This window comes from Drosophila teissieri, chromosome 3L (assembly GCF_016746235.2).
Source record: "Drosophila teissieri strain GT53w chromosome 3L, Prin_Dtei_1.1, whole genome shotgun sequence".
NCBI classification, from domain to species: domain Eukaryota; kingdom Metazoa; phylum Arthropoda; class Insecta; order Diptera; family Drosophilidae; genus Drosophila; species Drosophila teissieri.
The window spans coordinates 20,736,696-20,762,056 of record NC_053031.1 but is presented as its reverse complement, the minus strand read 5'-3'; the positions used below and the strand labels follow the sequence as shown (position 1 = coordinate 20,762,056).

Here is a 25,361-nt window from a genome sequence, read left to right as displayed (position 1 = left end):
TTGGTCAGCGAAACGAGAACATATATGCCGGGTATATAAACTCGCCCGATGCACGGGAGATGGCCATATAGTCCGGTCTCGTTTTCGCCCACGGCAAACGGGATCGGCTCGTTTATCTATAACACCCGACGACGACGGCAGCACGATCACGTTTAGCGATGGTGTTGGTGGATCGCTCTCTCATGAGCACGCCGCTCTCTTTACCGGTTGTCTGTATGGGTATACTGGTTATAACGGTGCTCCGATTGTGTTAATCGAGCCAATCAAATGTGGTAACGAATTCCTCAAGTAGATATATTTACTAGTGTGTGTGCCCAGTGAGTGAAGCACTCAAAAGTCGCACAAAATGGTGAGAGATCGAGAAAACGATCGAGTGCAATATTCAAAGTGAGCTACTTGAAAAATAGTGTTTTATTTCGAAACCCCAAAATACATTATATTGAGTTGTATTTTATTTTTATTAACTATTAAAGTAAGTTTTATTGTTACTATATTATAAAACTATAATTGTGCAGATTTCCAAGTACAATCGTAAGATATTTTACATTGGACATTAAGAACACCAAGTTACTAACAATAATATATTCCTTTACATATTTAATAAAAAATATTAAATTATATAATTATATACATACATATATGTACATATATAATTATATAAAAAATCAAAGTGATTTTTAATATAGTAGAGTTACATAAAGTAAAAGAATCTCAAAAGCAAAGCTAAAAAACTGTACTTTTAAACTAAATATATATTTCCACAGTTACTCGCACTTTTTTAATTTAAGTTTTAACCGAGAAATAAAATGTACACTAAATTTATTACTGTTTTATTAATTTATATGGCAAGCAAAGCATGCATGGTTTTTCTAAATTATTTATTGCCTTTCCTGTAGTTTTAGTTTATATTTGATGTAGTAATTATACGTGTTTAATATACCTTCATATGAATAAACTCAACTTCAGCTTGATCTGTGAATACGACTCAATAGCCTCAACGACTCTGATTCGAGTTAACATCACTCAAACAGCGGCTCACACAGACACAATTTCGCTCAAAGTCGCTCTTCTAAGACTCAAGTCTCACTCTCTCTCTCTCGGCTTATCTCTCGGTTGGGGGTTGAGTGTTCGGGTGTATCACCGTTAGAGAGAATCTGACTTGTCTTCTTCCTCACACACACAATCGCACTCCAGCTGGGCTCGAGTTTGTCGCTTTTGCAGTCTTTTGTTTTTGTTTCGGTTTCTGTTACTGCTTCTTCGACCAGTTTGTAGTTTTTGTTTATAGTAGTATCATCTCCCCGGCCAGAGATATTGTTGTTGCTACTTCTCTGGTAGCCGAAGTCTCAGCTCAGTGTGCTACCGAGCGTTCGTCGGATGATATTGCAAAGCATCTGAGTCGCCGAGTCGCAGCGGTGTGAGCACTTTGCAGAACTGCTTAACATCAGTCTTTAGTGATAGCTCGCGCTTCTTGCTCGCACGCTCGATCGCACGTCGCCGTCGTCGTTGCGTCGTCTTCGTCTTACGTCCCAGGGGTTACGTCGTTTTGGCCGCCGCTAAAAATCAGCATATGCAAATTAAGATCAACAAATTACTCAGTTAAATCAAATAAAATATAACAATACCACCAATATATGTAGTATCAACCGAAAAGTAGAGCTCAGTCTGTAATACGTCACTGCAAAAATAGCTGAAAAGCGGCAAACGAAAGCGGAAATAACGAAATTTACGGCAAGTGCGCGTGCGCAGCCAGGAGTGCCCTCACACAAAGGTGTGGTCACTCTATAAAAAATCGCAACAAAAATACAGAAAGCGTAAAAACAGCACCAAATAAAGTCTCTAGCTAAATACAAAGTCAACCATACAGCAAAACTACAGACTTTGTATTAAAATAAAAATTATACAAAATATGGCCTTATTGTGATATACACCCTGCTAGAAACAAAAACACACATACTCAAACAGCCCAAAAGATATATATTAAACATGCTTCACGCTCGCCTAAAGTTCTAAAAGTCAAGTGCAATTTGAGCAAAAACAGCAACAACTCTATACGCTCAAGTGACGTTTTATTGGCGCAAGGTGAACAAAAAATAATAGCAAGCAAATACACGAAAATACACAAAACCTTAAACGGAAAGTTCACAATGTTAGGAGAAGCAAACCTTAAGTGCGCAACAAAATAGAAACACTAAGCAAATAAATCGGATTATCTTGATCGGCTGATCGGCCAGTAAAAGCAGGTAAGTTCAAAGGTTCAATGGGGCCCCAAAAAAACATCGAAGAAACGGAACGAACATTTAACTGCCTTTTTTGAGACACATCCATCTTGCGGACATAAAAATGGGGGTAGAGATGGGGCTTCGGAGTTGTAGATGGGGAACATGTGAATTTCATTAACGAATAGAATTCATAAAACAAAAAAAATCGAGATGAAGATGGCGACGCCAGATAACGCTTGACAATCCGACTAACTGACGAACTGTCTACGACTGCCGGGGTTTGTATGATTTAATTATACAAACCATATACACACTCCCCTATATGCCACTTATACGACAGCCCAGTAGGAGCTGAAGCCGCAGCTCTACAGTTTTGTGAGAAAGTTTTCTCTTGCCGAGCTTTGTTGACCAGTGCACTTTTTAGTGTGGCCATAAAACATGGCTAGATCAACAACAACAAAAGCAAGGGCAGGGCAAATAAACTTTACGACTATATAACAGAATCAATGTAAGTCAAGTGCGAGCGAGATGGCCTGCACAGATGTAGTCGCCGCACATGTTTGCTTTATAATGCAAATAGCGTGTAAAGCTTTATTTGCCAGAATATTTGTTACAAAAATTCGAAAACGCAGGCAAGATCCATGGGAATGGCATTAACTGCAGCACTGAAAGAAATTATTATCCCCTGATAGTATGGAACTGGTGTTGTCTGATCTATTAGGGCATTAGACATTTATAATTATCCATAGAGAATTAGTTTGGTTCAATTATTAAAAGAATTCTAGGAATATCTAAGCTGGCAATTTTTGCTTTTAATTTGGCTTGAAATTGAATTAAATGAGAAAAACAAAATTGTAGTATATAATTAAAGTGGCGAGTAAACAGTTTACACATTTTCGGGAATTCAAAAGATGAAACTATTCATCGGCTACTCCCACTAGTTGTTCCTTTTTCTAAGTGCATTTTGCCCTGTCTCGCTTGCAGGCAAATGAAGAATCTAACTTGGATTGCTTTTGCATGTGTCGCAAATATTGGCAGACCCCATATACTCGCACTTATGGCGAGTGCCTTGTAAGTTTGCTATGTTCTGCAAGTTGCAGAGTGCGCACTTATTCTAGTTAGCTGGGGCAATCTTCTTCACAGGTTGATTTTCCTGGCACCTTTCAAGATCGTAGCCCAAGCCTCTTTCCTGAGACTGTTCCTGAGACCAACACTCAAAAAAAGTGTATGCACTTAATTCCGAATTTGATATTGAAACACCCCACTAAAGCCCAAGCTACTTATTACAATTTATTGAAGCTAGGAATATTCCAAAGCTACCACGTATAATAACAGAGCAGAAAATAAAAAAAGTGATAATATTCTGTGGTGAAGAAATATAAACTTGAACCATCCCTACTAATATGAGGTATGAGAATAGGTTCAGATAGCTCCTTTTATTGTAACAAAATTTTAAAAGTGTATCTTGGACGGTTGGCTGGGAAATTAACACATCAAGGTCGTGTGCTGACTTGAACAGTCCTTAAGGGGTCCGAGTCCCAGGCCGGAAAAGCCAAAGGAGAGCAGGAAGGGGGCGCAATGTGTGAAAGTATTTAGTGCGGACGCGTTAACAGAGGCAGCAAAACAAGCATACAAAATATCAAATGCAAATGTGGCAAGCAGGCCGCAAGATTTCAAGACAAACGGCGAACAGCAAACACCTGTTGTCAGTTAACATGCCTCCTCGCTGCGAGGGGCGGGTGGTGGGGATCCGACCTGGCCAAGTCTTCTGCCCAGAAGTGGGTCTCCATGCAGGGTGACTCACGGAGTCGTTCTGGGAGTTCTTGAGAGACCGCTGACGTGAGGCAGCTGATTGTCTTCGTCGTTCGTTTTTAGGTGCAGCTAAGCAGCCCAGTTCCGCCAGCATTTGCATCGCGATATATAATAACATTACTATGGTTATTATTATTATTATTAGCTAGCAGCCTGGTTAAATGTCAGAGTTGCAAGCAGATTTGGAGCGATTCTTCAATATGCTTAGGGCAAAAGCGCGATTAAACAAGTGCAGATCAAATATCAGGGATATTGGCTCTCCCTAAATTGGAATAACCGGATCAAATAATAAGTAATACCAATCTTTTTTAAGGCATATAAAAAGAGCGAATTACTCCAACAGTTATAGGTTATCATTAAGTGTTTGTTGTCTTTAAGTCTAGTATGACTGCAATTTCAGAGAAATTCATTACAATCTTTATGTCTGGCGAATAAAATTATTTTAAAAACTATATTGTGGCTTTTCTTACAGTTCTTTCGGTTAGCCCCACGAGCTCAGTGATTCACGATTATCATAATGATGAACCAGGATAATCCATATGCGGTAAGCAATCTGATATTATTATTTTACAATTTCCACCATCGTACAACTCGACTGACATACTAGAATAACAAATATACAGAAAAAATAAGTATTTTACGAGCTAAATATTGAGCAGTCATAAAAAGTTTACGGCTTTAATAATTTTATATGCGACAAGAGGGCAAGACCATTTGCGCGTTGAAAATCTGGCTTTATTGATAAGATATGTATGGTATGTTTGATATGGGCCCAAGAGCATCAGCAAATCAAAGCGCTTCCGCATTTTCGAATTTGGGCGCAAAATGAATTTATGAATTATGGGGTTTGGTGTTTGGGGTTTGAGGGCATGCATAATTGCCCAACAACAAAAAGCGACAGAAAGAGCGACGAAAATTGTGAGTAGCCTAAACCAGTTTACACAAAAATCTCGCCATCGACGGCGAAAATATTTAAATGATGTCATAATTTTAATAGGAGAAAAAAATGATAATAATCATAATACAAATACGAACTACGTTAAGTATATCCAGCATACGCGATTCACCTGCTCGGTCTTTGTCTTTAGTCTCGGTTTGAAATTAATGCAGATCAATTAGTTAATGCTAAGCGAATTGCGTCGTCTCTCGTTCAATCCACATGCATAATTTAAGGCTTATTGTCTAGGAGGGCAGCTCGAAAAATATGGGATAAAGAGAGAAGGCGAAGAAAACACCTAAGTTGCTGCTAACATGGCACTAAATGTCAATATTTGAATATTAAATTTTATTTAAGTGCGTTTTTTATGATTTTAAGCTGATTTTCGTTTAGTCGATCAGTCGAATGCCGGCACCGCAGAAGGCTGGCTAAGCCAAAGCCAATCGAAAAACATTCAAGAGCCAAGTTGGAGATCCCACAGCTCAAAGAGGCGGTCCCGTCGTAGTGTTAATTAGTTGAAATGTGAGACGATAAACTAAATGTTTGATTAAAATGAAGGCAACAACAGCGGCTCGAATTGGGCCACTTTTGAAAATGATGTCTTCGAGCGGCAAGTTGGTAGCGTTAGCTAATAAATTTATGAATATGAAACGAGCTGGGAACTGGTAAGGAATTCCACTGGATTAAACTTCAGTAGATCTAAAAATATTCTCTTGGTCAAAATTTTTGTCTTAGTGGCTTTAAATGTCTGTCTTTAAGAAAAATGGAGTGAATATTAGAAAACCATACAAATAAATTTAAGCCCATGTATTTAAAATAAGCAAAAACTAAAAAATAAGCTAATGCTATAAAATCTGCTTTTTGAATAGCCATAATTATTTATGCATATGAGAAACCAATGAAAATAAACTAAAATATTTAATACACCTCAAATAACGACGGATCAAGTTACTATAGACGATATGGATAGCATCTTAAGCAGCTTTAAGTAATTAATTTCGAATTTTATTAGAACAATTTAGATTGTTGGATTTTTGTAGTTTACCTACCAAGCCATAACTTCCACTTACGCTTTAACATATTAGTTTCATTAGTCTCCAGGCATGCAACACCCATAAAAGGTCTTCTAATATTTTCTTCTACGAACTTTAACGTTCTTGCAACATCTCCATTTCGCCACGACCTTCGATACATTCCCGCCTCCAAAATCCCGTTGATGACACGATGCTGCGGAAAAAGAAAACTAATTTCGAACTGGGAAGCATTGGAAGGCGGTCCGGGCGAAAATGCAATACAATGTTATGATGTATGTGAGAGAAGCTCACATGACTCTCAGTTCCCATCCTCCATCCTCGATTTTCCATCTGCAGCTTGAGTTTTGGGGCACACGCATCTGGGGGCTTTGGCAAATCTTTTCTATTTGCATTGGCAGCAGATGAAGAGGCTCTTGCCACCGCTGCTTCTTCGCCCGCTGACCATTTTGGTCATAAACATTTGCGTAATGGATTTTTTTCATATTTTCGTGTGTGTCGTTCTCCTTTGCGGCTGCCATTGGGCAAACACACAAAGTAAATTAATTACGAGCCATGCCAAAGTGCATATTTTCACGTTGGAAAATTCTTTCAACGCTGAAGCGCAGAAGCCGGCAGCAAAATTAGTTATAAATGCCTAAAACTAAATAAGAAAAACAGAAGCAGCAGGCAAATTAGCAGAGGCCCAAAAACTTACACACACCGAAATGTAATTACTGCACTTACCCGGACGCTAGTGGCTTTGTTGCAAGTCTTGCGGTTGGAAGAGCAACCAGCTAAGCAGCAACAAGAAGCAGAGGAGCAGAATACAAGCTCAGTGGCTTCATGTGTAGGCCATTTTTCACATGCGTAGCCAGTTTGGAAGCGAAAAACCAAAGTGAGCACGGTTTGAGGACGATGAGATGAGAAGCTGTAAAAGTTGTCCGGCGTCGGCATCTCCTTCTCCTACTTGTTTTACCGCCGCTTCCACTCCTGTCGCGGTTGTTTTCGTTTTTTTTTTATTTTTTGTAGTGTGTATGTACATGTTGCGGTTGATAACTCAATTAGAATGTTAAATTTATGTTCGCAACAAGAAATTAACTTGCAATTAGAAAATGCCTGACTTGCAGCACAAAACGTAACGAAACGAAAGACTTAGGACACGAACTTGGCAGGCAGGAGTCGATGGGTTACTAGGGGAATTGGCAATACTCTTACGAGTCAACGGGTTGTTTGGACAAGTCAACGATTATCACTGGCCATATATAATACTATGGGAAAATAGTAACAGTATTCGCCATCTATACTATATTAGGAATTACTAATACGCAATTTTTAAAAACATTGTTTAATTATAGAAATACAATTAGAGGTTTTTTTCCTTTTCTTGACTATTATTATTAAGTTTTTTTTTAATTTGTTGAATTAGTCAAGTATTAAATATAAATATAAAATTCTCTAGCCTCAGTATATATAGCAGCCCCAAAACGAATTGAAACAATTTAGCAGGCACAACTAAAGCCAGACACATAGACTAGTATAATTGCCAAAGCCAGTTTTAGGGCAACATAAGGGGGGCGGGAAACGACTAGACCCAGACTTTAGACAAGTCTGTTGCCACGGTTTTTGGCCGAAAACTAATGATGATGATCCACTGCACGCATTTGCACTATTTATAATTCGTGAGCAGACGACGAGGAGGAGGCGGAGGATTGAGTGCCAAAAGATCAATGATCAATCCTGGGCTTGATGACTCTACTAGACATGCAGTGAGGAGCCTTAGAATCGGAATGAGTTGCCTGGCAGACAACTTCATTTGTTTGCAGATACATTTCACTGGCTTTGGAACAGATGTCTTCATGTGGTGGAACCTTTTGGCACAACTTTGATTTGGTGGGCCGTGCATGTGTAATCAGCTTTCGGAGCGATTTTCTCCCGCAGCCGCCGCTCGATGATTAATGAGCGAAATTAGCCAGTCCGAAGCCCCAAAGCCATGTGAGGGACCATTGCAGCACATTGCGATTTGCTGGATGGCTAAAAAGTTCTGCAAAGTTCGTTAGGCTCTTGCCAAATGACTAAGGCAGCGAACTTGAACGAACTACACACAATTACAACGCTCTTAAAATGAACTTCCTCCCGAAAAGCGAAAAGAAAAAATCAAACAGGGTAAAAAACGCGAGAGAACCGAAATTGATGCTGACTATGGCTTCCACCATATGCATCATGTCATTATATCCGCTAACACAGCCAACTGGATAACCTTGACAAAAATCATACAGCTGAATGCATTAGTAGTCCAAAAGCAGCAAAAAAAAAACAGCAAGTAGAAGCAGCAACGGCAGAAACTAAAGACTTGCAAATACGGCCGGTACCAAACAAAACGCTATTAAACTTCTATTATTTAAGTACTACATTGTGCACTGATACTGAAAGCGAAAACGAAGAAGATCGTCGGTCAGCCGACGATAATGAGACCTCAAAGACTCCGAGTTTCCGAGACTCTACGTAGCTAACAGAGCAGAAATCCCAAAGCGACCGAGTACTGTTTGCAAAATTATGCAATATTATGTAATTATACAGACAATCAACGAGTGGAAGGGCCGACTAGCCAGCAACTATGTTCCACAAGGTAAACCAAAGGGGTTGTCTACTTTAATTGCTCACTCCACGCCGATCGCTCAGAAGGCTAAAGAGTGCCTGGAAATGTGTAAAAATGTGAAAATGATTGGGGAGCATTATTTTCAAATTAGCGCGTGGCTTAGAGATAAAGTTGGGGCGGGGTTGCCTTCCCATTTTCCGCCCGCCTGCTCTTTTTTTTTCGTTCACATTACTTTATTGACATATAACATTAACATTATCTGAACCATTTTATTAACATTCTTCACTTATTAAAAACTACTTTTACATTTACGAGTATCAATTTCATTTTTTTGTCGAATAAGGGAAACCTATAATAACTTTACACTAACAACATCAATCCAATTTCAAAGAGTATTTCTCTATCGGCCCTTGCGTATTCGACTTCTTTCCCATTTTGCTTTTGCTTTCATTTTCAAGTTCAACACGTTGCCACCGCACAGAAACTGTTCCAACTGGCTGCCCCGCCACTTTATTACGCTGATAAGTTGGCGCCTAATAACGATACTGGATCGAGGGGTTTCTGGGGCAGAAGAGGCTGTCTACAGTGCGGTGCGGGGCCCTTTCCCCAAAGAAGCGTAACAAAATTGTTATAATTTCGGTTTGTAATCCGTAATAAAAAATAATGGCAGAAGCAGAGGTTTTTCTGCCGCTTTGGTTTATCTTTCATTTGACTTAAGGTCAAGGTTGTGCATCGTTTATTGGAGTCAAGTTGGCGTGGTTAAGCGAGCGAGCGCACCGCATAATGAGCTGCCAAATTGTTAGAATTGTTTTCGAGTCAAGGCATTACACATTAAGCCAAGACCCAATCATGAAATTAACAGACACCCCCGCACCGCACCGCACCACCCTGCCTTCGCCTTCGCCCCCGCCAACGACCTCTGCACGATTGTGAGCAAAACAAAAACTAAACAATTTAGCTCGGCAAATTGAATTAAATTTATATAAATTGCATATACTATTGGCAATAGATACACATACAATATCGAAGATCATTGCATGCCCGCATGTCCGCTTATATTAGATCCGAGCTTGAATCTCCGGACTCAGCTTTAGTTTCGATTTCAGTGGCGCAGCGAACAAATTGTTCGTATGCCCATTGTTGTATTAGCTGTTTATTTTTAAAGCGCACTCGGCTACTAATAACAAGTGGCTTTGTTATTGTTATTTCTATACCTTTTTACACACACGTGACGGAAATTCCCCTCTTATCTGCGGAATTAGCGGGGAAGCTGGCATTGAGACGAGATTGGGCAGAAGTCGAAAAGTAAATATCAACAATGCCATTCCAATGACCATTTTTTGCACAAATCCCTGGCTCTTCTGTTATTTTTGATTCCCACCAGTCAACGCAAACCGCAAGTTAATTCACTTTTAATTCATCATCATTTTGATAGTTTTATGGAAAGTGAAACCCAAATTTTTTAATGGGCTTGTCTCTGGGAATTTCTTGTTTTAACAGAAAGCGAAATTTATTCTCGTTGTCGATTTAATCTTTAACGTAAAGAGATGAACAGAGATATTTAGAGCTGTATTACATGTGCTTAGTGTGCTTTTTTTGCTATTCGCTAACTAAAGTCGTGTATATTTTGTATTATAAGTGCTCAGGAATTATATGTATGTATTTTGACTATTCAACTGATAAAACGATATTTTTGATTAATAATATCGAATGACTTTGGCAAAGAACTTAATGTTTAATTAATTAAAAGCCATCTTTGTAATTATATGGGTAAGTGACAAACAAATGACTTAAGCAACAAACCTATAACCAAGCTTCTTTCAAAATATTACTTCCAACACTTCCTCCGACGATGACACACAAAACAAAAGACTCAAACCACAAACCTTTTCATAAATCACCCAACTAATTTTTCTACCAAACACTTTTCAACTTGGCTAACTTTTTGGTGAAATGGTTCCCATAGTGCACTTCTAGTCCCAACCCAAGCCAAAAAACCGAAAAAAAACAGTCAACCGCATAGCACAGGCACAAATTGCTCGTTTCGCAAAAACACAACAGCAGCAGCTACAAACATAACAACAACAAGCAGCGGAGGCCACAACAAGTACAAGCTTTTCTCCGTACACTGCTCTTATTTAATTGACTTTTGACTCCCCCAAAATCCACGGATACAACCACACTGGAGTGGGGAAAATCAAAAAGGGTAAAAAAACCCACTGAGTCAAAGCTAACTCAGATAACAAGGAGACAACAAACAAATAAATCGCATACAAAGAAATAGAAGCTTGAACCAACAAAAAAGCGGAGAAAAACAAATAAACAAACAAAAACGGCGGGGAAAAAATAAAAAGAAAGAATTGTTGGCTGTGCAAGTGCAAATAAAACGAAAGAAAACAAGAAAAAGGCCGAGACTTGCGGACACATTTACTTATCTCGCCTCTTTTCAACAAGAAACGGTGGCAACTCTGGCACAACACAGTAACACAACACATGCAAAATTGCCCGGTGGGTTGCCAAGGCAGGCGAATCGAACCGAAAACTTACAAAACATCTGAATGCTGCACTGTAAGATGTGCACTTTGATGCTCGAAAGCGTCGTGTAAGATTGTATAACTTGAGCTCTTAATAAAGTAAGGAATAAGAATAACACATATTTCTTGATAATCATGTTGCAAAATAAAATCGCGTTACTAGATTCTGCAAGTAATACAAGGTGCTCATATTAATGGGATCAAGAAATTTCTCCCAGTGCCGGCTTCGACCAACTTCTACTCACTTCTGCCCCTTCCTGCGCCTTCGCCTTTGCCGGCTTCTAATGATCCAATTCCCACGAGCCGCGACGCCGATGACACTGGCTGCAAGGTAAAGGAGCAGCCAGCAGCTGGTGCAGACAACCAACCACGACGACAAAGAGGAGCTTCCAATGCAAAAGCCAGAGAGCAGGAAAAAATAAGAAATAGAAGGTGGAGGTTTGCCTCTTGGCTCTTCGCCTGTTTAAACAACTTTCAAAGTTAATAGTCTGCCCGGCGTCGAGACGCTTTGGCCAAAAAGCCAACCACACCATGGCTACATACCAAAACCAGCCCGAAGCCGAAGCTGAACCACCGAACCAGCAGGAGTCTGGGGCCTCTTCCATGAATCATTTTTCTTGGAGGCAAAGAAAGCGGATGCCTGCCACCGCCTAAAAATCACCTCCACCCGCTGCAATTGCGGGTTGGTGGGCTGGTGTAAATGTTTTGCAAGTTGGCTGTTATAATTTTGTTCAACTTTTATGGCCCCACCGCACACAGGCCAAGATGAAGAGATGGCTAAAAGGATGGCAGTGGGTATACGAGGAAGGTTTCCCGACGTCAGATCTGGCGTATACGTAATGTAAAAATGTCCACTAATTAAAATGGAATTTGATTTAGAGGATTTGTTGGCTCCTGCAGCGGTAAAAAGCGTGGGAAGAATTTAAGACAAAAAACATGATGACTCGATTTCAAGGGAAGAGTCTGCCAGTGATTTCATATGTATAAAAACGTAACAAAAATTAGATGTGATTCGGAATTAAGTAGCCTAGTAAAATATTTTGAAGAAAGCCAATCAATGTTAAATCAATTTGAACAATTTAAAAACAATTGAACTAATATACAACTTTAAAATCTTATACAATTCATACGTTCTTTATATCTACGAATTAAAAACTATCTTTTATCCAAAAAAAATAAATTGCTTGTGTCTAATCTAACTTGACAGTTCAAGGCTACAGCTAGCTGACAATTTTAAGACAACCAAGTCAGCAATCTATCCGTCTATCCGTCCAACCATTCATCCGTTCATCCATTCATGGTGCAATCCATTCATTTTGTCGCATCCTCTATTTGTCGAAATTGTCTGCCTGCCATGCTGAGCATAAGATTTATTTCCAAAGTTTTATCTGGAGTTCTGTTTGTTCGTGAGCGCCAATGTTTGATTCGCATACATCACGTCGAGTCATTGGCATCTGGTGCAGTTCCAATGCTCATTGGATCGAACTGGCAGCTTTTTATGCCAAATCATGGATTGTAAAAATCGCGAAAAGCAACTTAAAATGCAATTTTCCAAGCGCTCACTAATTTGTTAGCCAACTTTTGTGGCCTTTGTGGGATTTGGTTGGCTGTGATTAATTTCGTTAAGCATTTCACCTGCGGCTGCGGCTGTCAGCTGCCCCGAACGATATGAATACACTCGGAAAAAAGGCCCAAGCTAATACAAGTTTCTAGGAGCAAGCGCAACACACATATATGGCTAATATATGTATGGTGCCAATTCAGTAAAGACGCGCACGCCGAAATGTCAAGTCAAACACTTGTAAGCTACAATTGGCACAAGTTTGTTAGTTCGACGTTGCCCCGCTTTTGCCTGAGCTAACATTTAAAATTGTATCAAATGCCACAGCGATCAGTGAACGTGTGGCTGGCAGCCAACAACTAGGCAACAGCAACTGCCACAACAGCAACAGCAACAACAGCTACCACTACAACACCAAAGGCAACGATATCGGGGAACTGCAGCAGCATTGAGCATTGCATATGAGTCTCGGAAACAGAAGAAAACCTCGCACATTTTGCACGCATTTGCATAACAAGAAAACTGACTAAGAGATGCTAGAACGATACGGGAATGGTGAATACTCTAACAAGTACCGTTACTGTTTCTAAAGCTACTTAAAATTGAACTAACATTGTTCATTAAAATATAGCTTAATCAAAATTAAATGGGTGCTTTCCATTGAAAATGTAGGATAGTTAATTATTTAAATACATGAAAAAAAAGGTACATAGGCAGTATAGTAGTAAAATCTCGAATACATTACATTCGAAATATAATTAGGCGTTAATTAAACACTTATATGTATATTCAAACAATTCTTTGAATTGTGGTTAATACATCTGCAGGCAGCACTCTTTTACTACTTTGAACTGTGAGAATTTCTTTACCAATACACGAAAATTGCCGGGCAAATCTCAGGAAAATGTGTGTCCCTTTCCAAGCCCACTTCTCCCACTTGACGTTTTCCTGTCAATTTTTGCTGCATAATTTGTACTATATTTGTCGGAAGATTTCAAATTTTAAACGGAAATTGCACAAACACTTGGCATACGGGCGCTGAAAGCCGCTCTCGTCGGTCACAGAGAAAGAGTAAACAGGGACGCCCGGAGAATACAATTTAAATTTCACATGAGCTCATAAAAATAGTTACAAATTAATTATAATGACAAACAGAGACGAGACCGAGACCAGGAGCGAGGGGTAGGGGGCAGGGAGCAGGGGGCTGGCGGTTGAGCATTATAAATCCAAACGTTTCCTGCTTGACAGCTTGGAGAGCTTCAGAGCTTCACAGATTCAGAGATTCAGAGCTGCAACAGAAACAGAAACAGACAGCAGCGATGATGCTTCAAGTTGCAAACTCTGCTAAGCACTTTTCATCATCGCCATAATCATCATCAGCGCCATGATCATCGTGGCTCATAATTATAGTGTTTGGCTTTGGCTTTTATGTAGCTTAAGACAGCAACCACGACGGCGACAACGACGACAACAATTAGCTAAGTACGAAAATCAAAACGAAAGACTTTGGCAACGAACTCGACCGGCCAAGCGGACGATAAATGATGATGGATTGACTTTCGAGGGGTTTAGAGATCCGAAAAAACGAAGAAAGTAATGAAAATCAAGGGGAGTTACTGCGTTAAAAGCCAGTGAGGAATAGTGAAACGAAATAAGGGCGTTTTCATTGGCCATTCAGTAATTGTCAAACAAAGCATAAATCAATCATCAAATCCAATTCGGCTACGGAGGTTATTGAAAAAATACTTAGGAAGAATAATTTGTAGTATTCCGTGAGTCGGTTTGTATTGGTATTTACGATACAAAAACATGCCAATGATGTGAAACAAATTTCTAATAGAATTCGGTAACTGTGGAAGACAGATGATAACACTTACCAAGTAATTCTTTTAAGAATGCAACTAATCAAATCTCAAACGAACATATGCGATGCAAAAAAAATTCACTGGCCAAACTATAACAACTGCGAATAATTTCCGCTCACAGAAGACAAACGAGGAAACTCGCTGAATGATTCCCTATGATTGATCACTCCCCTGAGGGGCTTTGAAGGGCTGGCCCCCTGAAAATGTGTGTAAAATTTGTTGTGCGTTATTTTTTGACAAATTGCCTAAGCATAGAGGCCGCGTGACTAAGCAAAGAGGAGTGCTGGGTTGGGAAAAGCGAAAGAAATGCGTGTGTGCAGCTGATTCTCCACCGCCTCAAGTATTTTTAATGCGGCAGAAAAAAGGAGAGGAGAGGAAAGAAATGAAAGCCAGAAACATGCGATATATCCATTTTGACAAATTCCGCTCCTCTTCTACAGATCGACCGGGGAATAACGAGTTTGCACTTCCAACATGACTCATCCGATTGGCTGGGGTGGAATAGAAGCTGCGACTAGAGCAATCTTCTACAACCTTTGCAGCTGCCTTCAGCTTAGAACTTAGACCAGTTGCCAAGGGGAAAGTATAAGCGATTTAGATTAATGCGAATAAAAGTCATTGTGCAATGCTCTGGGGGAGCGAATGTATTTACTCCATAGGTATTTAATTGAATTGAATATGAAACGGCTGCAATTATATCAAGGTTAGACACAAACTTAATGTTAAATTGCACCCGCTTCTTAAAATATCTGGAAAGAACGCCATGTGTAAATTGCATCATGAACTAGCCATAAGTACTTTCATGTCGTACTCGCTTCAAGCAAACTTCTCAACCTAAAGGCATAACACTAATTACAAACGCCCATTTAATATCGGGCTGACATGAGGTGTTCTTTTAATACCTCCTAATGAGTGGTAATACTGAGATCTATAAAATTGTAGTTTAGTGCTTTTGAAATCAGAATATTAATTGAATAGCCAGCTGCACTCGGTATTTTCCCACTACTGCCTAAGTCCAGTATGGGTGCAGTCTAGAGCTAATCGCATTTGTTTATACACTTTTATCTGCTCATCACCGACAGCAGGCAAAACCAACACAAACGACCGTCTTCAGTGTCGACGAGTCATGAATGTTTGTAACGTAAAATCTACAGCAGCAGAAAAGCGAAAAGGCGAACAACAAATTCAAAACTAGAACAATTTGCCGCAGCTCACAGCGAACAAAGCGTGGCAATTGCTTTGTGCATGATTTCATTTTAATTAAATTATGTTTTTGCCTCTAGCCTGCGCTTTTTTATAATTGCATGCGAACCATGTTGGGGGATGTTGGCTGCGATGAGGGGGAGGGGATCCAATCTGCGCACTGGATGTGCAAATTTGAGGTTTAGCATTAGTACATGCCAGCCAAGGTCAGGCAATTATCATATTTTTTGCTGGCCAGCCAAAAAGAAGCGAGGGAAGCAAAAACTGAAAATAAGCTGAAACTAAAACCGAGCTTGGACTTGGTCTTAATGGCACTTAGCTCTTAACAGCTTCAGGCGAGGCAAGCCGAGCTCAAAACTGGAGTAATCGTGCCTTAAATGAATTTTAATAATTTTATTTAATTTTTTTACGTGGCCGCGTCTTTTATTTGCCAAGCTTAATAAGCCATATAACAAAGCATCTTATTATTGTATACGTAAATTCAGCTTCTTTTCATTGCATCATCGGGGCATGAAAAATTATAAATTCTACTTGCTATTTTTGCTGCGCGTTAAGGTTAACAACCAAACAACATCAAACAACAAACAGAACAGCAACAGCAATCGCCATAATTAATCACACACAAAATAAACAGCATCCACTAATATATTATTGTGGATGATGACTGGTGGAGTTTTTGCAGGTATTCATATATATTTATTCACTGGCGTCTATTTGTCTTGGATCAACTTGTTGCACTTCTGGCTAACTGGGGGAACTTTTATTTTTGGAAAATATACCAACTAATTAAAATAAATTGGCATTGTGTAGTCGAAAAAGCTCATCAATATTCGCAGGCCATCAATAATCTGAGCACAGACGCAAATATTTTGTAGCCGCTTAAAAAACAAATTGCTTCAGAAAAAAAAAAGTTATTTATAATATGTGTACTTAATTAACATTTTGCAGATGATGTGGTCTTTTTTCTGGCCCATTTGTCGCTCTCGTATTTAATTTATAACACTTTCACTTAATGGCCAGGCTAATTGTGAGATTAAATGTATTTTTCGGGGCAGCGCGGCTTACGCAAATTATGCAATATAATACAAAAGTCTTATTTTCGTTGTGAGCAATCATAAAACAGATAAAACAGGTCTGAATCAAGAGGGTCGATTAAGAAGCTTGGACTATGAAATTTAAGGAGTCCTTAAACAACTGATTGCAATTATTTATTAGCAATTCTGCCAAGACAATTATGTATTTTTCCAACTAAAGCTTGATTTATGTAATGATACAAAATTGTAATTCCCAATGCGGAAGCTCTTGGCAATGGCAATAAAAATTAAATAAATAAAAGAGCTGGGGGGTGTTTTATAGTAAGCCAAAACAGAAAAACCTATCAATCTCCCCTCAAAATCTGTAAATTATTGCGCTGGGTCTCTTTCATTGCCAAATAAGGATAAACTCATTTCTCAAGAAACAAAACATGCCTTAATTCCGAATGTGACGGCTTGTAAATGTCTAAGAAATATACGTAGTCGGCCATCATTTCACTACCTTATTGCAGAGACTTGGAGAGAATATGTCGCTTGTCTGTTGTAAAATAAATGTTTATGGCTTTTTAATATTGCACATTGTCTGCATAAATTTCACGGCGAGGCTCATCTGCAACGTGTTCTGGGCCCTCTCTCTCTATCTGCCCGTTTCTGACCGGCTGGGCTGTGATTTAAAATCAAACTAAATCTGCTGCCAATCCGCAGGTTGTTGAAACTTGAAACTCATAATTTTTAATTTATTTTATGTGATTTTTATTTGTCGATTAATCCCAGGCAGGCTGGCGGGCAGCAACCACCAGACCCGAAGACGCTTTATGAAACCTAAACGTAGGAAATTTATTTCCAATCCAAGTCGAGGGGCCCCGAACCCAAAGTCGGGCCAAAACTCACCTCCAACTCAACACATAACACGAAATCAGATTAGCATGTTTTACAGTCAAACAAGGCACCTACCTACAATAACAACAACCACTTGGAAAATAAGGAACCCAGACCTGAACGAACTAAGCCAATTGGCATGGTATTCTCATAAGACTCCCCCTCCACTCGGGGATTTGCTTATTGGACGCTGGCTTCCAGGGGAAGGCGAATGAAAAAAGTGAATGTGTTGAGTGCTTTCTCCTACTTTGTAATGTGCCAAATTGTTTGTGGCCCGCAAGAATTATGGCCGAGAATCGCCCGTGGGCCAATTGGTGTTATAAAACATGACAAAGGCCTTCGGAAAAGGTGGAAAGCACTTGGCTCGAGGATGAGCCTGATTTAGACTGCGGCTGGGGCCATTGGCTACCAGTTGGGCAGCTTGTTTTCTGGTAGTTTTGATATATTCGAAACCATTTCAATTGCACTGCGCTCAAGGCAGTACTTGTAATACAGGTGAAAAGAAATTTCAGTCTGAAGCCAAAATGGTTTGCTGGGCAAGAAATTAACAGATGCAACCATTACTCACATGAGCTACAAATAAGAAATGTGTTAACCTAATTCGAATGTCAGTTTTATTCTTATTAGGCCTACCCCTTACTCATTTTTACCTACCGCGATACGAATTTACGAATTCCAGGAAAGAATGCTGTCGTGGAAATTCGTTTATTTTAGCTGTTTAAAATATAGGTTTAGTAAGGATTACAATATCTGGGACTTCCCACGATCACTTGGTCATGAACCCCAAGTCTCTCTTGTCCGATTTCCACCTCTTTGCGTGTGCACTTGTCATCAAAGCTTTGCTCCAGTTCCAACTACAAGTGGCAATAAGAAAACGCAATTCAAACCGATCCAGCCCAATTTTCAACCAGACTGTAGAGAACTAGAGGGAGCCCGAAGAGCCAGGCTCCTGGCCAGGCACACAAACAACAATTGATGGCAAATTGTTGATAAACATTTCGCTCGCAATAAATAAACAAATATTCCCTCAACTACAAGTTGCGCCTATTTGCGAGGGGAGGAATGGGAATTGGCAAAGGTACAGAGTTTGCCATATAAATGCAAATGCAGCTTGTTTGCTCAAAGAGTGTGTGTGCTCTGGGGCAATTTTTCATTTGATTCCATCTTCATATTTTATTATGGGCCCCAGAAGAGCCGCTTAGCCATTTGCACCGGAAAAAAAGTGAGGTAGGTATGGATAATAACTAAATATTAGTAAATATATAATATCAAGCATATTATATTGAATGCAACAATAAGTCATATCGTTCAGTTTGGCATACTATTATATAATGAAACAGCTAATATGTTTTATTCTAAGCCCCATTTTATTATAGAGAACATTTCTTAAATGCCCCCAGGGTTCCTTCAGTGCATGGGGTTCATGGCCGGGTCTGGTTGGCCATTTGTTGGGGGCTTCTTTGGGCCCGTTTCCCGTTTCCATTTGTCGTCGTTCGTTTCTCGCTTTGCGTTTTAGGCCGTGCTCCTTTTCTTTCGTTGATACCAATTCCGCGATATGACAAACTATGTTTGCATTTTAATTTTTAATGCGTGTGAATTTTGCTGGCGGCTGGTTTGCCAATTCTCTTTGGGGGAATCGAAGCGAGATGGAGAGCTCCAGATGCTCGTGTCATGATTTGCTGTTGCTTTTAATTGAAATTTTATGAATTTATTGCCTCAGCCTCGCTGGGCTGCTGGTGGTGGGTGGGGAATGGGGTGCCCAGTGGGTTGGACACCCACCTCCCCCCAAAAACTATGTACAATTCCCATTCTCATGTTCTGTTCTACTCGTTGCCATTGCAGATGAATCAGACGTGCAAGGTGTGTGGAGAGCCAGCGGCGGGATTCCATTTCGGAGCCTTCACGTGCGAGGGCTGCAAGGTGAGTTCGATGTTCGAATTAATTTGAATTTGATTTGGCTTGAGTGCAACGATGATATCTAGCTGGTCTAGGACATTACAGCTATTTTTTGGTTACATTAATTAAGTTCCTGCAAACACAAGTAATTATAATAATATCAATGTGCAAATATTTTAGTAATATAGTTTAGAAATATGGACCAAGTAATTTGAGAAGATACTTTCGTACATTTTATTATTTGCATTTTCTAACCAAGTATTGGTTTCCCAAATGAGCCAAGTATTCCCTTTGTATTGCGGCCACAAAGTTTCCTTGGCAAAAACACTTTTGAACAAGCATTCCTCTGCGGCCCAAAGTCTTTCATATCAATCGATTCAATCGATTTCAATAAATCGAATTCGCCGCCTTCGTGATGCAAACGCTAAGCAGAAAAAGTTATGAGGCCATTCTCCTCGAGAAACTGGAATGTGGAGCCGAGTTCATCATAAAGTAGGGGGAGGGGTAGGGGGAGTGGGAGCAACAAATGGATACCCCAGGCTAAGGTCAAAGTTAAACAAAGCGCCCCACAAATAATTGATTTAAATACGAATACTCCTTTAATGGTGGGATGATCATTTTTTGTTCGTTCCGATTCGTTTCTTCGCCGACTCGATTTGAGTTCAGTCGAGGGACTTGCTTTTGTTATTTATTTATTTAGTTTTGTTGTGATGTTTCGTCGTACCATTTTCTGTTGCCCACGCCAAGGAGAAAAGGTCAACTAACGTACAATTTGTGGGTCAACGTTATTTGATTTGTGCTTGGGCCTCGTTCGCAATGGCGTGGGCCTCGCTTGGCTAATTTAACGCCCACAAGAAGTACAAAAAAAATAGAAAAAAAACAAAGTTAAAGACCCAAGAAAATACAAACAAACAAAAGTGAATCTGCTTTGATGCACAAAATTGCTTGTAAATAGTCGTCCGTCCGTCTGCTTCTTGAAACGAAACTGAAAACGGCAAAACTGTGGACTGAAAACTGAAGACTCAAGACGAGGAGGTACGGGCCTGAAATCCTCCGTTTCCATTTCCATTTCCGACCCAGTAATCTTGATGCCCAATTAACCTTAAAAGTGGATTTTCGCATTGTTTCTGCTTCTTTTTCTGTTTCTGTTTCTGTTTGATTTTTTTTGTTTTTGTTTCTGTCTCGGTTCAATTTTGCGCTTCGTCGTCAGCATCTCAGCACCGGTGTTTCTTCCATTCAAGAGCTCCACCTACGATCAGAAAACGACAGTAACCAACTTGAATACTGACAAGCAGACGGAGAGTAAGTCAGATGCACTGCAAAAATTCAGCTGCATATGCATATGTAAATAAAATCAAATATTTTCACAAACTCAAGGTACTTTTATTTATTTCAAAATAATAATATTCATAAGTATGCCAACACTTTTTCACGAAAGTATACAAAAATTTGGTAATTTTCTGGAAAAGTCTCTATTTGAAATGAGTATTATAGATTTATATATTATTTAAGTTTAGCTGTGATGTTATCCAAGTCCTTGTTTCGCGCTGTGCAAGAGTCCTAACATTTAAAAATGTAAATGCAAGTTAAGGCTGTGTCATTAACAAAAAACAAGTTTCTTCGAGTGTATCCATTCAGTCAGTCATTTAGGTAGTCAGTCCCTTTTGGTTGATTGCAAAGTCAGGCGGGCGGGCAGGCCGTGAAGCGTTGGTGATTTACTGCCAACATTGCGACTTGGCATAAGTGTTGCACAGCCATAACCTTTGCAACATGCAGCAGCAGCAACAGCAGCAGGAACAACAACAGCAACAGCAGCAACATGTTGCCTGTTGTCCGTCCGGCTTTTTGTTTCTTCTCAGGTTTTTGGCTCTCAGGTTTTCATGGCTCCTCCGCATTGAATTAAATTGTTTGTTTGCTTTGTTGCAATTGATTGTGGTTGTGTGGTGCCCCAGCCAACGGTTAATGGCGGAGGTGTAGGTGGTTGCCGCTTGTGCATGTCGATTTGCCTTATTTCTTCTTTTTCAGCCGCTTTTTGGGCAGAGCGTTTAATAAGGTCTGGGTCTCAGCAGACCCAGCAGCCGATGAATCATCAGAAAAATGTATAATGAGATATTATAGCCGGGCATCGAAAGCGTTTTATTGAATGACATCATTTAATGCGATGAAAGAAGTTGCTGAAGAAGCCCTGCTTTTTTGAGGATGGAGCTAAGAGACACCTGGAGTGGGTACAAAAAATAGAGACAGATAATATTTTAAGGAGGAGCATTCTAACCTAAAAGTAGCACACAATTCGTATAATTTATCCCAGCAAAAAGTGTCGAATACAGTGTCGAAGTATACATACATATGTTTCAAAACTAACAATCAGTTTTAATTGCCAGTATATATATTATATTTAATATTTTCGTTCCTTTACTTCGCATTACAGTCCTTCTTCGGCCGATCGTACAACAATCTGTCGTCGATATCCGACTGCAAGAACAACGGCGAGTGCATCATCAACAAGAAAAACCGCACCGCCTGCAAGGCGTGCCGCCTGAAGAAGTGCCTCATGGTGGGCATGTCGAAGAGTGGCTCCCGATATGGTCGTCGCTCCAACTGGTTCAAGATCCACTGTCTGCTGCAGGAGCAGCAGCAACAGGCGGTGGCTGCGATGGCGGCGCACCACAATAGCCAGCAGGCGGGTGGCGGAAGTGCCGGTGGATCGGGCGGTGTTCAAGGAATGCCCAACGGGGTCAAGGGCATGTCGGGAGTGCCCCCACCGGCGGCTGCGGCAGCAGCCCTGGGTATGCTCGGGCATCCTGGTGGTTATCCGGGTCTATATGCCGTTGCCAATGCTGGCGGCTCGTCACGGAGCAAGGAGGAGCTAATGATGCTCGGATTGGATAGCAGCGTGGAGTACGGCTCTCATAAGCATCCGGTGGTGGCATCACCCTCGGTAAGTTCCCCGGACTCCCATAACTCCGATAGCTCTGTGGAGGTGAGCTCGGTGCGAGGCAACCCACTCCTACACCTGAGTGGAAAATCCAATCCTGGGGGATCCTCAAGTGGTGCCGATGGCAGTCATTCGGGCGGAGGAGGAGTAGGAGGAGGAGTGGCGCCCGGCAGACCACCACAGATGCGCAAGGATATGTCGCCATTCCTGCCGCTCCCTTTTCCAGGCCTAGCATCTATGCCCGTGATGCCACCACCAGCGTTCCTGCCTCCCTCGCACCTACTCTTTCCCGGCTACCACCCCGCCCTGTACTCGCACCACCAGGGCTTGCTGAAACCCACGCCAGAGCAGCAACAAGCGGCAGTGGCTGCGGCAGCCGTGCAGCATCTCTTCAACTCCAGTGGTGCAGGGCAGCGTTTCGCACCAGGTACTTCACCATTTGCCAACCACCAGCAGCACCACAAGGAAGAGGATCAGTCAGCACCCCCCAGAAGTCCAAGTAGCCACGCAAGCAACAACCACCTGCTAACGAATGGTGGTTCTGCCGATGAGCTAACCAAGCGCTTCTATTTGGATGCTGTGCTGAAGTCGCAGCAACAAAGTCCACCGCCGACCACAAAACTACCGCCGCACTCCAAACAGGATTACTCAATTTCGGCTCTGGTCACACCGAATTCGGAAAGTGGTAGGGAGAGAGTGAAGAGTCGGCATAACGAAGAGGACGACGAGGCGAGAGTGGATGGAATTATCGATGGCGCCGAGCACGACGACGAGGAGGAGGATCTGGTGGTCTCCATGACGCCACCCCACTCACCCGCTCAACAAGCAGAGGGAACCCCAGCCGGCGAGCATCCAAGTCCCAGTCCCGGTCAAGATAATCCCATTGATCTGAGCATGAAGACCACCGGCAGTTCCCTGAGCAGCGAGAGTAGTAGCCCCGAAATCGAGCTAGAAACCGAGATCTCCAGCGATTTAGAAAAGAACGATACGGATGATGATGATGAGGATCTGAAAGTAACGCCTGAAGAGGAGATATCAGTTCGAGAAACGGAGGATCATGAGCCGGAGGAGGAGAACAGCTCCGCAGAGACAGCGAAGACCAGCATTGAAAAGACCCACAACAACAACAACAGTATCAGCAACAACAATAACAATAATAATAATAATAGTATCCTAAGCGATAGCGAGGCCAGTGAAACGATCAAGAGGAAACTGGACGAGCTCATAGAAGTCAGCAGTGAGAATGGAAAGCGTCTAAGGCTGGAAGCCCCCGTCAAAGTGGCCACCTCGAATGCCTTGGATCTAACCACTAAGGTCTGAAAACAGCTAAAAAACAAACAACAAAATAAGGAAAATAAGAATGCGAAATGACAGTTATCAGCTACTGAAGATCGATCGAGGCAATAGAAAATTAGCCCCCCGCTAAGACACCACCAAATAAATACAAAATATAGAAAACAATAAACGCATGCGAGCTATATAAATATATGTTTTGGGGCAGAAAAGTTTGACTCTGATTAACAAGCGCTAAATACGAGTTCCTGCCGTTTTGGTTAGATGTTATCACATCGTTTAAAACAACTAACCAAATTGCCAAAATATGCAAAAGTCGAGCGGCCCCCGACAAGGGATTTGCATATTGGGACCGAAAAGTATAACACAAATATTATGTTTCCATAATTTATGCAGTGAATTATAAACAAATTTTTCGGTTACCCACAAAGCGGCAAGAATACAAGTTCAGACACCCAAAAATACATAAATGAAAAGCTAAACAAATGGTAAAAGAAAAGAAACTGTAGCAAATATGCAAAAAGGCAGCTTATCTGTATCGCGAATGCATAATATCGTAGTGGAATTTGTAATCTATAGTTTTCGTTTTCTTCTAAGCTATGAACCATATATAAAATATAAAGTATAAAGTTATATGACTAGCTATTACTTAGACGTTTCCAATCCCCCAAGAGTATTTGTTAGTTTAAAAAACAATCATTGTTCTATAGAATAAGCAACGCTGGTAGACAAATTTTACTCGCTTTGAGGTTCGCTTGAGTTATTAGTCACAATTAGCAAATTTTAAAAGTACGACAATCTATGGATGTAAATGTAAAGCAAATCGCACCAAGTTGTATAGCAAATAGCATAAATTATTAATCTTAATGTTGCATAAGTATTTTTCTTTTTCGTGTGATTTGGTATGATTTGGTATGCAAATCAGGCGAAATGATGGTCGAGAAAATTATTATTGATGTCACCACAAATAAATACAAATAAATATCTAGATGAACAAGAGTTTCTTTTATTGATTGGGCTTGGTTTTCGGTCTCAAAAGCGGCGACACGACGTTGCACGATCTACGAGATCGGTGGAGAAAGCTGATTTCACAGACTCCTGCGGCGCTGCTTTGCCCGATGGCAATCAATAAAAAGTAGTCAGTAGTAAGTATTTGCTGGATAAATGTGTCGCATAAAATGTATCTTCTCGTGGCGTCGGACGAAGCGGCTTAATTAGAAATTATCCCAGCGCCGAAGAAGCGGGCTCTTAACCTCCTTAACCTCTTTCACACAAACTGCGATATTCCCACCATTGCGCAAAAAGAACTGGAAGCGATGTGCATACCAGCAGCCAATCAATCCCAAATCTATTTCAATCAATCTTTGCGTAATTGTAAATACTTTCAGCATAGCTCCTCTTTCCTTCCCGATCGTTCGCAAAAACTCTGGCAGACATTCGGCTGACGAACGGACGGACAGAAAAATGGACGGACGGACGGACGACGGACAGACGGACGGGCAAAGTCGACAGCAAATGGCGCGAAAATTATAGCAAAATGCTAGACTTTGGGACCTGGATTCGTTTCTATTTATTTCACACTTG

The 25,361-nt window shown here is 40.8% G+C and overlaps 1 protein-coding gene across 2 annotated transcripts; it reads left to right on the top strand.

Annotated features, from left to right (window-relative positions):
* The first annotated feature begins 1,466 nt into the window (after positions 1 to 1,466).
* LOC122616298 (knirps-related protein) lies at positions 1,467 to 24,733 on the top strand. Of its 2 annotated transcripts, XM_043791705.1 has the most exons (4): positions 1,467 to 2,240; positions 4,504 to 4,575; positions 19,496 to 19,573; positions 21,978 to 24,733. In XM_043791705.1, exons 2-4 carry the CDS (start codon positions 4,549 to 4,551, stop codon positions 23,802 to 23,804), a joined length of 1,932 nt encoding a protein of 643 aa, XP_043647640.1. In that variant the 5' UTR covers positions 1,467 to 2,240; positions 4,504 to 4,548; the 3' UTR covers positions 23,805 to 24,733. The 2 variants fall into 2 exon arrangements, with proteins under 2 accessions (XP_043647640.1, XP_043647641.1); XM_043791706.1 differs by lacking the exons at positions 1,467 to 2,240; positions 4,504 to 4,575 and adding an exon at positions 5,300 to 5,633.
* Positions 24,734 to 25,361: the final 628 nt, after the last annotated feature.